The 17,510-nt window shown below is 43.8% G+C and overlaps 1 protein-coding gene across 1 annotated transcript in view; it reads left to right on the forward strand.

Annotated features, from left to right (window-relative positions):
* Positions 1-17,510, forward strand: part of RNF126 (ring finger protein 126) — a 673,386-nt gene that overhangs the window by 614,332 nt on the left and 41,544 nt on the right. The window contains exon 9 of the mRNA XM_044053890.1: positions 17,351-17,466. Within this exon, the coding sequence (XP_043909825.1) occupies positions 17,351-17,466 (116 nt within the window). The remainder of the gene's footprint in view (positions 1-17,350; positions 17,467-17,510) is intronic.

The raw sequence follows: 17,510 nt of genomic DNA on the forward strand, positions 1-17,510 counted from the left end.
GCATCATTCCACTAGGGCTACCTCAACCTCTACAGCTTTTCTCAGGGGAGTCCCTACCAGGGACATCCTGGAAGCTGCTACCTGGAGTTCTGTACACACCTTAACCAAGTATTACCACTTACCTATCTTTTCCAAATCCAGAGCTGGATTTGCCACAGCAGTCTTACAAGGCCTGCTAGCCAGCCCTACTACTTCTTGACTGCCTCCACCCTTCCTCAGCTTTGGGAATCAACCCAAGTGTGATGACTGCAACAGTGAAATACAAGAACATAGTACAGTTGTGTACACTCACCATAAATGTAGATGTTCGAGTGTATTCACTGTTACAGTCCTGGTTTCCCTTCCTCCAGCCCCTTGTCTTTCTATACTTTCTACCTATCCTCTTTTCTGGCCATATCTTATGGAAATGGTATTTACTTTTTACTGGAGGTGTTCCACACCATTTGATTGCTTCCTATTTTGGGGGCTCCTGACATCTAGGGCAAGAAAAACTGATGTAATGGCGTCGGCTGCATGTTTTATACCCCTGACGTCATGGATGAGGCGACAGCATCCGACGCAGAAATCCCAAGACTCTGGTATTCGGGCCAACTGAGGGCTACCTGCAGGCAGATAACCCAAGTGTGATGACTGCAACAGTGAATACACTCGAACATCTACATTTATGCTAAGTGTACACAACTCTACTTTCTGCCTTGTCTGCCTGTTTGCCTTTGACTCCTCCTCTAGCTTCCAGACTAGAAGTTAAGCTTTTTCTGAAGGGTGTCCTACACATAAGACTCCCCAGGAAACCAGTTCCTCCTCCCTGGGATCTCAATCATGTGCTGGAAAAACGTACCCAGGCCCCTGTTGAACCAGCAGCTTCTGCTTCCCTGAAGTTTTGCACATGGAAAACAGTGTTTCTGGTAGCCTTAACCTCTGCCAGAAGGGTTTCTGAATTTCAGGCATTAATGGCTTCGCCTCCCTTTCTGGTGTTCCATAAGGGCAAGGTATTCTTGAGAACTAAACCTTCTTTTATGTCAAAAGTGGTGAACGAGTCGTCACTTAATCCATCCAGTTCCGTACCTTCTTCCCTTCACCTCAGTCCTCTAGTAAGAGGATTTTACACACCTTAGAAGTGCATAGAGATCTCAAATTTTACCTTGACAAGATAAAGTCTATCAGGAAGTCTGACCAACTTTTTGTGACATTTCATCCCAGGGCTCTGGGCTTGCCTTTGTCCAAATTATATCCACATGAATTTTTAAGGCTATTGTGTTTTGCTATGAATTCCATGGAAAGTCATTATCAGCATGTATCAAGGCACATTCCACTAGGTCAGTTGCATCATCAGGGGCCTTCTTCAGTGGTCTAGATGCCCATTCCATCTTGGAAGCATTCACCTGGTTATCTGTTAACACCTTCATAAAACATTACAAATTCGACACTGTTTCCAGATCCAGAGCAGGATTTGTTAGGGCAGTTCTGCATGGATTCTTGGAAAATGCTTCCTCTTAGTTTCCCCTTCTCTGTCTTCTCTGGGTTCCCTTTTCAGCTCTTGCACTCTCCCCTATTTAAATAATACTGCAACATTGAATAGAAGGAAATAGAATAGTTGTAAAAAATCTTACCATGACCATAGATGTCGTCCTCTTCTATGTTGCCGTTTTCTATACCTCCCACCTTCCCCCTACAGCTTGCTCTTTCCTAAGGTGATCCACTTAGGCTCCCCTGGGATTTTCCTCATGGGGCTTTCTTATTCTGAAGATGGTATGTGCAGACGTACGTTTTATGGCTGATGTCTGTGCCTATGTGCGACATCCCACTTAACAGACAGTGGCTCTAAGCTTTTGTATACAGGCAGACGTCAGGTCGTCTAGGTAGAATACAACCCATGTGTAGAGTACTGCAACATAGAAAAGAAGGACATCTATGGTTATGGTAAGACTTTACACAACTATTCTTTCATAGTAATTGCAATTATTTCTGTGGCTGTCTTCTGTAACAAAAAAAAAAAAAAAAGTCTTACCAGCATCTAATGTGCAAATTATTGTACATTTTTATAAATGTTTGCATGCATCATTTTCTGAAGTTTGGAAATTTCTGAATATCTGTGTTACAGATTCTGTAGTTCTATATCTGAGTGTTCTTCAAAGTTGTAGGTGTTAGTGTTAAAATAACTCAAGTCAGAGTAATCCATATCCATTTGTACTAAACTGTTTATGTCTCTTTAGAGCATGTTATACCACTATTTTAGTGTAAGGGCTTTTCCCCCTCACATCCCCTCTGAAAAGGAGTGTGGCTGAGTAAGGCTAACCCAGCCAAAAAAAAAGCTTACCTAGATTTATTTATTTTACAAGGTAGGTGGAGTGATCATAATGACCCTTTTTAGCCACAATCAGAGCTCTTGCAAGCCGTGGGACAGTACTATATAAACACAGCACCTAAGTGCCATAAAATATAAGCAAATGAACAGGGAAAAGAATCAAGAACAGCCCACTGCACTCACCCTGTCTAAACTCCAGTGTCATATACTGTGTATTGACTATTATCACTGTATGCAAAATACTTTGCATACTTAAAGGAATGGCATAAGTATTGCATATTACTTGTTTCAACACAGCCCTGTCCCAACAGTATTAACCCAGTTAACAAAGCATGCATGCATACGTATGTGGACAAAACTGATTAATTCCGTGTTTATTTCATCACAGCCATTGCACTATTCATAACTCCAGCCGTAACAGATTGTTCATATCTGTTTAATAACATCTGATTCTGACAGCGTAGGTGTTTTTCTCTTTATATTCAGTCTATAAAATGTCTGTAATATGAAAATATTGTACAAATTAATAACTGTATGCAAACCCAAGTAACCTGTCCATGGCATTTTCGATATTGTTTTTCTCGGCAACTAGAGCAACCTCAAAAGTTCCTTACAAAAGAATACAAGGTGTAACAAACCTGCCTTATGAAAAGTGCCTTAAAGCCCTTTCTCTCTACTCAGTTTCCTATAGATTGCTCAGGGGTGATCTATTCCTGGCATACAAGGCATCCTCAAACTCCACAATTATGAATCTCTCATATATTCGTAAGTCAAAGAGTACCAGAAATACAAGGCCTAGGGACCTGAATTTTGTCTGTGACTTAAACAGAACATGCTGGAGAGACAGATGTGTCCCAGAGACTGTCCCTCCTATGTTGCAGGCTTCCCATCCATGTGAAGCGTTGGTCTTTTACCCAGTTTAAACACAACCTAGACAAGTGGATGGGGAATAGGAAATTTACACTGGGCCTGGCACCTGTGTACCTTATGGACAGATGTAGCTTATAAATGCCTGGCCCTCAACGTCCTATTTGGATACAACACATCATTATTCTTTTGGGAAAACTTGGCTAGGCTTAGAAAAGTCCTCCCGAGTTGTTAGCCTAGTAAGACTCTAAGAATCATAATCATTGTTCAACACCAGTATTGGGCTGTGCACTGCAGTTTTCACATTTTTGTGACACAACAGAGCATCATTTCATAACTCTGTACATAATTATGTATTAATCTGTTATCTTTCACAGGTGGCATTTTCTTCGTGGCACTTCAGTCTGTCACATGCTGGTCAGTAGGCATTCACATAGCAGTGTGGTATTGAAGTGCGGGAATGCAGTATTGTCTCTGGGTGGCCAGTGGTACAGTGCAGCATTGTTGCTTCACAGCAGGGGTGCCATGTGTGCAGTCTGCACACCCCCAATGTCCATGTGTCCATTCCAACATTGTGATTTTTTCCCTGTAGGTACACTGGAAACATATGCAGCATTCCATCTGTGGTTTTACTAAGACTTAATAGAAGGGTGTTATCTTTATGACTCTGATTTATAAGCAAGTGTCTCACACTGAGCCAGTTTGTGCTTTTTGTATTAACCCCCGAAATCCTTTCACCTTTGTGGAGTTTTGGGTTTCAGAGGCTGACTTTTGCAAGAATATATTACACCCTCCATAATCATTCCCCTGACAGCACCATTGCCTTACACAAAGAAAGATTAAAGGGTATTGTTTGTCTTGGATCTTGCTTTAGCCTTTTGTATGCCCCTTGCCTGGCTTCCTCCCTATTAAATAGTAACTTCAACACCAGTGTCATTTACAGAGAAATTAATTCTGTTTTGCATGCCCTTCATAATTAGAGATGAGCAAATTTAAATGGAGCATGGCGTTTGGACTAATCCTCGTGGGTCAGCTACTGTCACCTTGGCCCACTGCAAGTTCCCTGTCACTACCAGTCTGTTTATTAGCCTCTGAGATTTCTGCCCTCTTGTATAGTTTGCTGCCAGTTTGCATCCCCTTCTTGTTCAAAATAAGCCTGAGGTTGATGACCAAGTAAAAGGTTTAAGTCTGGAGGACTGCCAGTTTGGTCACCTCTGTCCATCTTCCTGTAAACAAGTCATAGAACTGGATCATATTAGTTTTACAGGAGCTTTGTACCGTGAGTTCAAGCTAGTGTTCTTAAAGCAGTCAATTCTGCTCCTGGATCCTTGTGTTCCCTAACTTTGAGTACCTCCATCATTCTGCCCATTGTAGAAGTCCTATTTATTTGGCCTGTAGTTCCTGAGTTACCCGACTTTTGTAGGTGGACATCAATACTGCTTACTTCTAATCTGCAAAATTATGCTTTCCAAAGGACTTGAAGAGCTCTGTCAGAAGTTCATTCAGTATCTTAACGGCCCTTCTTGAGGATTTTAATGAATTCTGTAAAGCCCTGTAACTTGTCCCTTCTTAGTACCTTTTATGACTTCCTCTGTTTCTGTCACCCCACCCACTTTTCTTTAAGGAACCTATCATTTGATTGACAGATGGTTCTGCAAATACTGATATTTATGAAGAAATTTTGTGAAAGCATGTTCAGTGGTATTGGAGCTTTGCCCTTTATCCACTGTTGTGTGACCTTGGATTAGGTATATTTAACTTTTGGGGGAGTTGGAGGTGCCCCCCCACTTAGGACTGAACTAGGGGCTTGCCCCCCCCCCCCCCGCCTAAAGGCTTTGTTCCAGAGTTCGCTGAAAGTAATTTTGGTGAGATTTTTTTAGGATTGGCAGTCCTGTAATATGCTGTAGTTCTGTCAACGTGAATCTCCATTTTTCTGTCCTTTCCTGGCTGCCTTCTTTATTTTTGGTGAATACTTAAATTATTCACTTAATTCCATGCCTGCAGAACTGATTGCACTGGTTATCCTGCCTGCAGTGTTGTGTGTGCAGGTTGTCTTATCCCATCCAAGCTGATAGAATACTATTTTTCCCACTGAAACTTAATCGTAGTACTGAATTTGTTTGGTGCCAAGATTAAGCACATTAAATGTGATGAACTTATTTTAACTGAACAAAGAAGGCACAAAAAAAATTCAGTTGAAAATATTTTCTCACATTTAGTTTTTCTGTTTTACTCTCAGCTCTTGGCAGTTACTGTCTAGCCTGTTAATAATTAGAAATGTGACATGGTAGACTGCTGACAGGTAATACTTGCATGTTGTCTGGCTTTTTGCACATCAGTTATTCCCATGTCATGTCTTTATAATTTTCTAGTAAGTTTTCTCTTTTTCACATGCCTAATGACATTTTATCCTTCATTAATGTATATTGCTATTTTTGTTTAGATATTCATCGTGTTTCGCTGTTGCAGTCATTACACTTGGGTTATCCTGCTGGCAGGCTACCCGCAGTCTGCCTGAATTCCAAAGTCCTAGTCCGGCGTCCGTTGCTGTCGCCTCTTCCCTGACGTCAGTGCGTCAGGGGTATAAAAGATGCAGCCGACGCCATTTCTTCAGTCTTTCTTGCCGCTTGGTGCACGAAGCAAAAGCAGTTCGCAAGTGCCGGTCGGCCGACTCCTGAGATTTTCGAAATCGAATTTCAGATCAGAAGTCTTCAATAAAGGTAAGTACCCCATTGGGGAAACTTTTTTCTTGCTTCAGACCGATGTCAGAAAAAGTTAACTATTGTATTTCTTGTGGGAAGCAAATACCTCACAAGGATTTTCATTCTTACTGTATTCCTTGCCTAGGCCCTGATCACGACATTGCTAGCTGTCGGTTTTGTGCTAGATTTAACCAACGCACTGTTAAGCGTCGGTACAATTTTGCCTTTCATTACTTTGACCAAAGGTTTAATTGTATAATGCCGTCGGAACAGCCGACGACCGGAGTTTATAAAAAGCGCAAGGAAAAGGACAGGCATCCGAGGTCGAAAACCGACGAGGCCTCCGCTAGGCCAGTTGCCGGTTCTCAGTGAAGCGCTTTCACAGCCCCTGACGCCTGCTACCTCAGAGCCACAGACCGCTTCCGACTCCCACATGGAGACAACTAGGCCTCTGGATACTCAAGGTAGTGGACACTCGGAAACTCTTCCCTCAGATGGGTCCGGAGCCACTGAGCAGGCATCGGCTTCCGAGGGTGTTTTCAGACCTATACAGTTATATGTCAAGCCAACCTCAGCTTCCAAAGCAAAAATTAAAACAGCTTTAAAGACAAAGAAACAAGTACAGCATTCTCCTGGACAGACTTCCATGCCTAAGAAACAGATGCTTAAAATGGCCGAAGACCTAATTACTTTGATCAGGGGTTCCCATCCCCCTCCTGATAAGAGGCCCAGGCAAGACACAATACGATTCTTCTGATCAGGTTTCCATTTCCTCTGACTCCTCTTCAGAACAGGGATACTCTCTTCCTCCCTATGAGGATTCTGATGCTGAAGAATCTACTCCTTCAGCTTCTCCTCCTGAGGATTACTCTTTTGGGAAACCCTGCATACCACGAGGGAGCATTTTCACTGGGAGAGCCAAGATTACTCAGAATCTAAGAAAAGGCTCAGATACTTTCTTTTACTGCCTCAGCACAGACCTCTTGCTATTCCACCTGTTCTAGACATTGTAGATGAAGTATTTTCAGAGTCCGGTCTGTCTCCTGACTCTTTACCCTCTGCACCTGTTAAGCCAGACAGATACTACAGGGTTCCAGATTCTCATAAATTTCTATATAAAAACCCTGCTGCTGACCCAGAAACTATTTCTCAGGGTCCCAAAGGGGTCAAGGCTTCCACTGCAAAAAATCCTGTCCCCTCTGATAGGGATTCTAGGGCACTGGACAGATGGGGGAAAAAAGTTTACATTTCTGCTACCTTGGCTGTAAGGGCTTTAAATTGTCCGATGTCCTTCAAGGATGCATCTGCAGTCCTTACAAATGGGTTGTCCTGTCGTCAGGCAGCCCTTCGGTCGGCCGGATTCCAAAGTCTGGGTCTGGCTTCGGCTGGTGTCGCACTTCACCCGACGTCATCGCTGCAGTTTTTCGGGTATAAAGGCATCAGCCGACGCCATTTTCCTCAGTCTTTCTTGCCGTGTGGCGCCCGAAGCAGAAGCTGTTCGCAAGTGCCGGTCGGTCAGATCCAGAGATTACTACTACCGAATACTACTTCGAAGACTTCTAAAAAGCTAAGTACCCCGTTGGGGACTTTTTCTTGCCTCAGCCGATGTCAGAGAAAGTGAATAACTGTTTATCTTGTGGGAAACAAATACCTCATAAAGATTTCCACTCCTACTGCATACATTGTTTAGGCCCAGACCACGACGTAGCAGCTTGTCTAGCCTGTGCTTCTTTTAACCGACGGACGCTTAGACGCCGGTCGGAGTTTGCTGAACAGATTTTCGGCTCTGATTTTGCCTATATTATGCAGTCGGATCCTCCAACTACGCAAAATACCAAAAAACGCAAAGAAAAGGACCGACACTGGCGGTCCGCGGTTTTAGCCGAAACCGCGATTAAGCAAACCGCTAGTGTCTCGTTTTCGGCCGAAACCGAACAAGCGGTTCTTTCTTCAGCCGAAACCATGCCTTCTACCGAGGCCTCCTCTATCCTGGTAGAATCGGCTTCTGAAATCCAACCTTCTGTTGCGGTTTCTCAGGAATTATCAGACACTATTCCCCTGGATGTCTCTTCCCCTGCACGTGGAGCTGCTAAGCCTCCTGCAGCCATGTCTATTAAGGCCTTTGCCAGGGCTAAAGCAGCCAAAGCTTCCAAAACGGTGCCTGCCCAGCACCAGCTCCCATATGCTTTCTTTGGCTGAGGATCTCATTTCTTTAATTCGTGGATCCCACCCTCATCCAGACAGGGCCTCTCATCCACCTTCAGAAAAGAGACCTAGAGCAGAGCCCCCTGAGCCAGTATTCTCAGATGATTCCTCTGATGACTCAGAACATACAGACCCGCCTGAGGCTCCTTATTCCCCTTACGAAGACTCTGATGCTGAGGAGTCCATTCCTTCAGCCTCTCCACCTGAGGAATTTTCCTTTGGGGAAACCTTGCATGCTATGAGGGAACAATTTCAGTGGCAGGGTCAAGATTTCTCAGACTCCAGAAAAAGGCTTAGAACCTTTCTACATTTGCCACAACATAGGCCTTTAGCTATACCTCCAGTTCTTTCTGTTGTAGATGATGCATTTAACGATGCTTGCACTGCTCCTGACTCATTACCTCCGGCTCCTGTTAAGCCCGATAGGTTCTACAGGGTCCCGGACACTCATCACCACTTATGCAAGGCTCCTTTTGCAGATCCAGAGACTATCTCTCAGGGCCCTAAAGCTGTAGCAGCTACTTCTACTAAAAACCCCCTCCCCTCTGAAAGGGAATCCAGATCCTTAGAGAGATGGGGTAAAAAAGTTTACACCTCTGCTACTTTGTCAGCTAGGGCTTTGAACTGCCAATTTCATATGATTCAATATCAAGAGTTTATGCTTGACCAGTTAACTAAAAAGCTGTCCTCTGAAGAATCTTTAGATAAAAAATATGTTCAGGATATGGTGCATAACATACAGCAGGTTAGTAACCATTCTTTAAAATGTGGCTATGATGCACTGGAGGCTTCCTTTAGATCAGCCATGACTGTCCCAGTTATCAGGAGACCTGCATGGTTGAAAGAACAGGCATTACCAGACCATGTCAAATCAAGGCTTTTGGATGCACCAATGGACAAGGTCAATTTATTTGGTTCGCCTGCACAGCAGGTACTAAAAAAGATGGAAGAGAAGGCGAAATCTGTACAAACAGTGAAAGATTTCTTACAGGTTCAACCACCAAGGTTTAGCAGGAACTGGCCCTCCAAGAATTGGTCCTTTCCGGACTCCTCTAAGACGCAGAGAGGCAGGAATAGGCGTTCTAGAGGCAGAAATCAATCCAGGGGTGCCTACAGGGGACGCCAGTGGCAAGGTAACAACCAGCGAGGCACGAACGCAGCCACCACCTCCACTACAACACAATCACAGTGACTTGGCTATAGCACCGCCTACCATGAAACAACTAGAAGCACCTTTAGGCGGAAAGCTAACCTTATTTTCAAAGAACTGGCATTGCATCACAAGGGAAAAATGGATTTTGCAAACCATAGACCAAGGTTACAGGTTCCATTTCCATACTCTACCAGGAAAGAGAGGAATGCCAAACCTACCACCTACCCAAAGGGCAGAAGCTCTAAAGCAAATATCTCAACTATTAAGAATGAGAGCTATAGAAAAGGTACCATCTATGGGGCAAGGAAAGGGTTTTTACTCCAGACTCTTCCTGGTACCAAGAAAAGAGAACAAATGGAGGCCTATTTTAGACCTGTCCGCTTTAAATACATTCCTTATTGTCCCAAAATTCAAAATGCTGACCCTACAGCAGCTTCTTCCCATGCTGGGCAAGGAGTCTTGGCTGGTAACTCTAGATCTCAAGGAGGCATACCTGCACGTCCCCATACGACCAATTTGCAGAAGATACCTCAGATTTCTTGCAGGATCAGAGCATTATCAATTCTCAGCATTGCCCTTTGGCTTATCTACTGCGCCCAGAGTGTTCACGAAATGCCTGGCATCAGTAATTGCTCATTGCAGACTTCAGGGGATCCAAATTTATCCCTACCTGGACGACTGCCTGATACAAGCGGACAACAAAAGCAAGCTAACAGAAGACTTACAAAGAGTCATTTACCTGCTACAAGCCCTGGGATATACAGTAAATATAAAAAAGTCAAAACTGATTCCATCCCAAAGAATAACCTTTCTGGGTGCAGAGCTGGACACATCAAAACAAATGGCATTCCTAACTGCAGAAAAGAAAGAGCAACTACCTCTCTACTTCTTGGCATTAACAAAGCAGAACCATCTAACTGCAAGAAAAGTACTACAAGCCCTAGGCTTCATGGCATCCTGCATAATTCTGGTCCCTCATGCCAGGCTGCATATGAGAAAGCTACAGTGGTACCTAAAGAATTTGTGGTCTCAACACAGGCACAGCCTAGAAACCAGAATTCCAATAATCCCATGCCTGAAGCAAGAGTTCCTATGGTGGGCTCAGGTGTGTCAATCAAACACAGGATTGCCCTTCTGCAACAGTCAACCAAGCCAAACCATCACGACAGATGCCTCAGACCTTGGTTGGGGGGGCACACATGCTGGGCAAGTGCATACAAGGCTTATGGACTCAAGACCAGCTGCACCTGCACATAAATCTAAAGGAAATGCTGGCAGTAAAATTGGCAATCCAGTCATTCAGACCTTTTCTCCAAGAAGGTCAGTTGATGATAAGGACGACAACACCACAGTTATGTGGTACATCAACAAACAGGGAGGCACACATTCATATCCTCTATGCCGGCTGGCACTGGACCTATGGGATGTGGCTCTGAGCTACAACATTCAGTTACAAGCAATTTATGTACCGGGAAAAGAAAACATTCTAGCAGACATATTAAGCAGAACAACCACAGATGCCCACGAATGGATGCTGCATCCGGACATCTTCAAAGCCATCACAAGAGAATGGGGATTACCACAGATAGATTTATTTGCATCCCCACTCAATCACCAGCTAAAGAAATTCTGCACAAGGACGTACCACCCACTTGCTTGGAAGGTGGACTCCCTATCTTTCAGTTGGAAAAACCTGACAGCGTACGCATTCCCACCACTTCCTTTGATGCACAAGGTGCTTTTGAAGATCAAAGAGGAACGTCCAAGGATCATTCTGATAGCTCCAGACTGGCCAAGACAACATTGGTACCCATTGCTGAGGAGCATGTCTCGGGAACAAATAACAAATATGGACACTACCCCTGATCCCATTACTGTTAACACAGAACAACTACAACATCCTGCATCCAAACCTGAAAACTCTGCAGCTAACAGCCTGGAACATTACATAACAGCAGTTAACCCGAATTTATCCCAAAGGGTTAAAGACATAATCCTGGAGGCGCGTAGACCTTCAACAAGAAAGAATTATGCAGCAAAATGGAAAAGATATCTCATTTGGAGTACTGCAAAGGGAAAAGATGTGACACTGGTAAACATAGCCAACATCCTGGAGTACTTGGCAGAGCTCTTCCATACAGGCCTGTCCTATTCCTCCATCAAAATACATGCATCAGCTATTTCAGCAGAATACAGCTCGGATCCTCCTGTCTTCTCTCATCCTCTGCTCAGACAATTCCTGAGAGGAATTAAAAATGTAAAACCTCCCAGGAAACCACCATTGCCAGCATGGGACTTGAATTTTGTGCTAGAAAAATTGACTCTTCCTCCTTTTGAACCAGCAGCAACAGCAGAATTACAATACTTATCCTGGAAAACTGCTTTCCTCCTGGCAATAACTTCAGCTAGAAGGGTCTCTGAACTACAGGCATTAATGGCAGTGTAACCCTTCCTGACTTTCCATCAAGATAGAGTGTCCATGAGAACAAATCCTACATTCATGCCTAAGGTGGTATCCAGAGTGTCTTTAAACCAGGCTATCCACTTACCTACATTCTTCCACAACCCACAGAACAGGGGAGAAAGGCTCTTGCATACCTTGGATGTACATAGACAATTACGCTACTACCTGGACAGGACCAAGTCCAATAGAAAAACTGACCAGCTTCTGGTAGCATATGCAACAGGGAATGAAGGAAAACCAATTTCAAAACAGACAATCTCCAAATGGATAGGAAATTGCATTAGATTTTGTTACTCCTTCCATGGAAAGAAAACTCCAGAGAACATCAGGCCTCACTCCACAAGGGCTACAGCCACTACCACAGCTTTCTTACGAGGAGTGGCTACCAAGGACATTATAGAGGCTGCTACTTGGACCTCCGTGCATACATTTGCCAAGCATTATAATTTACCTCTATACTCTAGATCCCGAGCAGGTTTTGCCACTGCTGTTTTGCAAGGGATCCTATCTACACCATAATCTCTTCTTTTTTCCTCCTCCCCTAGTTTAGCTATGGTATTCTACCCATTTGTAAGGACTGCAGATGCATCCTTGAAGGACATAGTACAGTTTTGTACCTACCATAAATGTAGATGTCCGATAGGAATGCATCTGCAGTCAGGATTACCCACCCACCTTCCCCTCTGTGGTACTCCTAGGGTATTTGCCATCCTTCAGCTAGCTTGGGGGGGATCTATTATGGTGTATTTGTTTGTATATATGTACATACATGCTTATTTTATGTGTTTGCTCTCTACTGTTTGGAAACATTGGCATTTATCCAAATTTAGCCATCCAAGAGGGCACCTGGCATCTGGGGCAAGAAACACTGAGGAAAATGGTGTCGGCTGATGCCTTTATACCCGAAAAACTGCAGCGATGACGTCGGGTGAAGTGCGACACCAGCCGAAGCCAGACCCAGACTTTGGAATCCGGCGACCGAAGGGCTGCCTGACGACAGGACAACCCATTTGTAAGGACTGCAGATGCATTCCTATCAGACATCTACTTTTATGGTAGGTACAAAACTGTACTTTTCATATGCTTAAATATCAGCAATACTTAATGTCACTGCTAAAACAGAAAATGTTGACAAATTCTGAATGTTCTGAAAACAAGGAAATGCAGGATTTATTGCATGCAGCTGAACAAGTGGGAAAGCATACTTTGCAATGTGGTTTTGATTCCCTGGAGATCTCTTGCAGGGCCGCTGTTACAGGTTCTGTCATTAGAAGGCATGCTTGGTTAAAGGAACAGAATCTGCCTGATCACGTTAAAGCAAAATTATTGGATGCTCCATTACAGCACGATACGTTGTTTGGTGTTAAGGCAGAAGAGGTGTTGAAGAAAATGGAGGATAAAGCGAAATCTATGAAGACAGTAAAGGATTTCTTACAGGCACAGCCACCCAGATTTAGCAGGAACTGGCCTTCTAAGAATTGGTCCTTTCCAGTGTCAGACAGGCCACAAAGAGGCAGATACAGACGCCCTAGAGGCAGACCCCAGCCCCAAGGCTCATACAGGCCTAAACAGTGGGGTGCTTCTACCTCCAAAAGCAGAGAAGACAAATCACAACCATATAGGAAACAGTCTCAATGACTTTCCTTTGCCAATGCCAAGCACTTATCTTTTGGCAGCACCCTTAGGGGGGAAAGCTAGCTCTTTTTTCACAAAATTGGCACATGATCACCCAGGACAAATAGGTCGTGAATATAGTCTCTCAGGGCTACAGGTTCCACTTTCACACCCTTCCAAAGACAAAAGGTATGCCAGACCTGCCACACAGTCAATGGGCAGAGGCACAAAAACAAGTTTCATCTCTCATGGACATGAGGACTATTCAGCGAGTACCACAGCAAGAGCAGGGACAAGGATTTTTACTCTACTTTCCTTGGTACCTAGGAAGGACAAAGCCTGGAGACCAATACTGGACATGTCTATTCTAAACACTTTTCTGGACGTTCCAAAATTCAAAATGTTGATTCTGCAGCAGCTTCTGCCCATGCTGGGCAAGAAGGCTTGGCTTGTAACTTTGGACATCAAAGAGGCATACCTGCAAGTCCCAATAAGACAATTTTGCAGAAGATACCTCAGATTCATAGCTGGCTCAATGCACTACCAATTCTTTGCACTGCCCTTTGGCTTATCTACTGCGCCCAGGGTCTTCACAAAATGCCTGGCACCAGTAATTGCATTTTGCAGATAAAGAGGAATTCAAATATATCCCTACTTGGACGACTGCCTTATTCAAGCAGAGAACAAAGACATTCTACTGAAGCATCTGGCGTTTGTAAAAAGATTACTAATTTGCCTAGGGTACACAGTAAACGAAAAGAAATGAAAACTAGTACCCTCTCAAGAGATAATATTCCTGGGTGCAAGCTTAAATACAACTGCCCAGATGGCTTATCTCACACCAGACAAAGGCAACTGACTTCTTACTTCGAAAAGATGGCAACAAAGACCCAGTTATCTGCAAGAAAAACTCTGCAGGCTTTGGGCTTCATGGCATCCTGCATTCCGCTAATTCCATATGCAAGACTGCGTATGAGGAAGCTACAATGGTATCTAAAAAGTGTTTGGACTCAACATTGCCACAGCCTGGAAACATTAATTACCCTCATTCCCTGCCTGCAACAGGAGTTTCGATGGTGGGCACAGTCCTGTCACCACAACAAGGGACAGCCATTCACTTTACCCACAGCCAGGCAGACACTAACAACAGATGCTTCAGATTATGCCTGGGGGGGCCCACATGGCAGGAAAATGTATTCAGGGCACATGGCCCACAAGCCAAATGCATCTTCATATCAATCAAAAAGAGATGCTAGCTGTACAGAATGCCCTGACAGCCTTCCAGGACAACTTCTGATAAAGACGGACAGTACTACAGTCATGTGGTACATAAACAAGCAAGGAGGCATACATTCCTACCGCCTCTGCAGACAAACCATGACTTTCTGAAACACAGCATTGACTTATGAAGTACACCTGCAAGCACAATTCCTGCCAGGAAAGACAAATACTCTGGCAGACGAACTAAGCAGAAACCTCATGGACCCTCACAAGTGGAAACTAGACCCACAAGTCTTCAGCATGATAACAAGGAAATGGGGATGCCCAGACATAGATCTATTTGCCTCCCCTCACAACTGCCAACTATAGAGATTCTACACAAGGACTTATCACAAACAAGCATGGAAAGTGGATGCTCTGTCATTCAGCTGGAAAACCCTTACAGTATATGCCTTTCCTCCACTTCCTCTCCTCCCCAAGGTACTCCTAAAGGTCAGACAAGAGAAGCCAAAAATGATATTGATTGCCCCAGACTGGCCATGCCAGCACTGTTATTCAATCCTAAAGAGCTTGTCTCAAGGCCCAGCCTGGACATTACCTCAAATTCCTCATCTACTGACCCAACGAAACAATCAGATCCTGCACAGCCAACTCAGAACACTAAATCTGGCTGCATGGCAGGTAATATAACCACTCGGAACACACCTCTCTCTAAAGCTGTTATGGATGTTATTTTGGAGGCCAGGAGGCCCAGCATCAGAAAATCTTATGCAGAAAAATGGAAGAGATTCTGTGCTTGGAACCAGGCACAAGGAATTGACACTCTTGTACCAAATATTTCTCAGATTTTACAATACCTAATTGAGATGCTGGACAAAGGCCTATCCTTCTCATCAATTAAGATCCATGCCTCTGCCATTTCAGCTCATTACAATACGGACCCACCTATTTTTTCACATGCACTGCTAAGGCAATACCTCAGAGGGGCCAAAAACATAAGGCCTCCAAGGAGAGCACCAGTACCTGCATGGGACCTCAATTTTGTCTTGGAAAAGCTCACACTGCCTCCTTTTGAGCCAGCCAATACAGCTGAGAAAAAATTCTTATAATGGAAAACAGCTCTGCTCCTAGCAATAACTTCAGCAAGAAGAGTCTTAGAGTTACAGGCATTGATGGTTGTGGAACCTTTTATTATTTTTCATCCGGACAGGGTTTCTCTAAGGACAAACCCAACATTTATGCCTAAGGTAGTGTCCAGTGTGGCTCTTAACCAAACCATTCATTTGCCTACCTTTTATCCAAACCCACAGAATAAAGGGGAGAGACTTCTGCATTCTTTGGACATACACAGACAGGTATGCTTCTACTTGGACAAAACTAAAGCTTTCAGAAAGACTGAGCAACTTTTAGTGGCATATGCTGCAGGATCGCAAGGAAAGGCTATTTCAAAGCAGACAGGCCACTGTATTCGTTTCTGCTATTCACAACATGGCAAATCAGTGCCTAAGGGCATTAGGCCTCATTCAACCAGAGCAGCAGCCACTTCAGCAGCCTTCCTCAGAGGAGTACCAACCAAGGATATTTTGGAGGCTGCAACTTGGACTTCAGTGCACACTTTTACAAAGCACTACCACTTACCTCTTTACTCTAAATCCAGAGCAGGCTTTGCCACTGCAGTTCTGCAGGGCTTCATAGCCACTCCTAATTCTATTTAGGCCCAGCCACCCAACCTCAGCTTTGGGATTCAACCCAAGTGTAATGACTGCAGCAGTGAAACACGATGAACATAGTACAGTTGTGTACCTACCATAAATGTAGATGTTCGAGTGTATTCACTGTTGCAGTCCAGGTTACCCTCCCACCATCCCCCTTTCATTGCTGGGACTTATCTGTACTTCTCTATTCTATACAACCTATGTGGTGTATTTGCTTGTAGATGAAGGTAATTTTTATGTTAGTGCATGCTTTTTTTTATAAGCAGAATTTTAGCCTACCCTTTTGGGGGCACCTGACATCTGGGGCAAGAAAAACTGAAGGAAATGGCGTTGGCTGCATCTTTTATACCCCTGGCGCACTGACGTCAGGGAAGAGGCGACCGCAACCGACGCCGGACCAGGACTTTGGAATTCAGGCCGACTGCGGGTAGCCTGCCAGCAGGATAACCCAAGTGTAATGACTGCAACAGTGAATACACTCAAACATCTACATTTATGGTAGGTACACAACTGTACTTTTTTCATTTTCCAATTTGTACACTTTGCTGTCTTGTTTGTGGTCTCCATATAATGTTCTAGTCGCTCTCCCATCTTGTCTGTTCATTTTCTGTATTTCCTTTCTTATCTCTTGTAGCTGTTTTACCTCCCTAGTGAATGTCACTAGGTTTCTTCTGTTTGTGTCTACTTGATTTCCATGACTTCCATCCTGCTGAATGCTAAAATATGATCTGTCACCATTAAAGCACCACAAAATCTGTGTGTACAGCAGTAAATGTGTACAGTTTCAACCTATATTGTTTGCATTACACCTCCCCCTAAAAAAAACAAAAAACAAAAAAAAACTGAAGCCTTCAACACTGAAGTTGCACAGTTCTTAGAAAAGGTGTACGGAAGAAGAAATAGTTGCAGTTAGTGCAGTTTAGGTATTGTTTATAAATTATTCCAGATAGTTAATTTTGTGGCATCTGAGTTCAAGTTGTTTGTATTTCCAGAGTTGTTAAACTGGCATTGTGCTGGTATGTTAAATATCACAGCATCTCTAATATAGCCGCATAGCTTTATAACAAAGAATGGTAATTCTCTTCATTTTATTTTTGTTTCCAGGTGTTGGATTGGAGTGCCCAGTGTGTAAAGAAGACTACAGTATAGGAGAAAATGTCCGTCAGCTTCCATGCAATCACTTATTCCACAATGACTGTATAGTACCTTGGCTGGAGCAGGTAATGCTGTCTTTTCAACAAAGGTCATCTGACAGCTTAGAAAA

This window comes from Protopterus annectens, chromosome 13.part0 (genome assembly GCF_019279795.1).
Source record: "Protopterus annectens isolate FY-2018-M chromosome 13.part0, PAN1.0, whole genome shotgun sequence".
NCBI classification, from domain to species: domain Eukaryota; kingdom Metazoa; phylum Chordata; order Ceratodontiformes; family Protopteridae; genus Protopterus; species Protopterus annectens.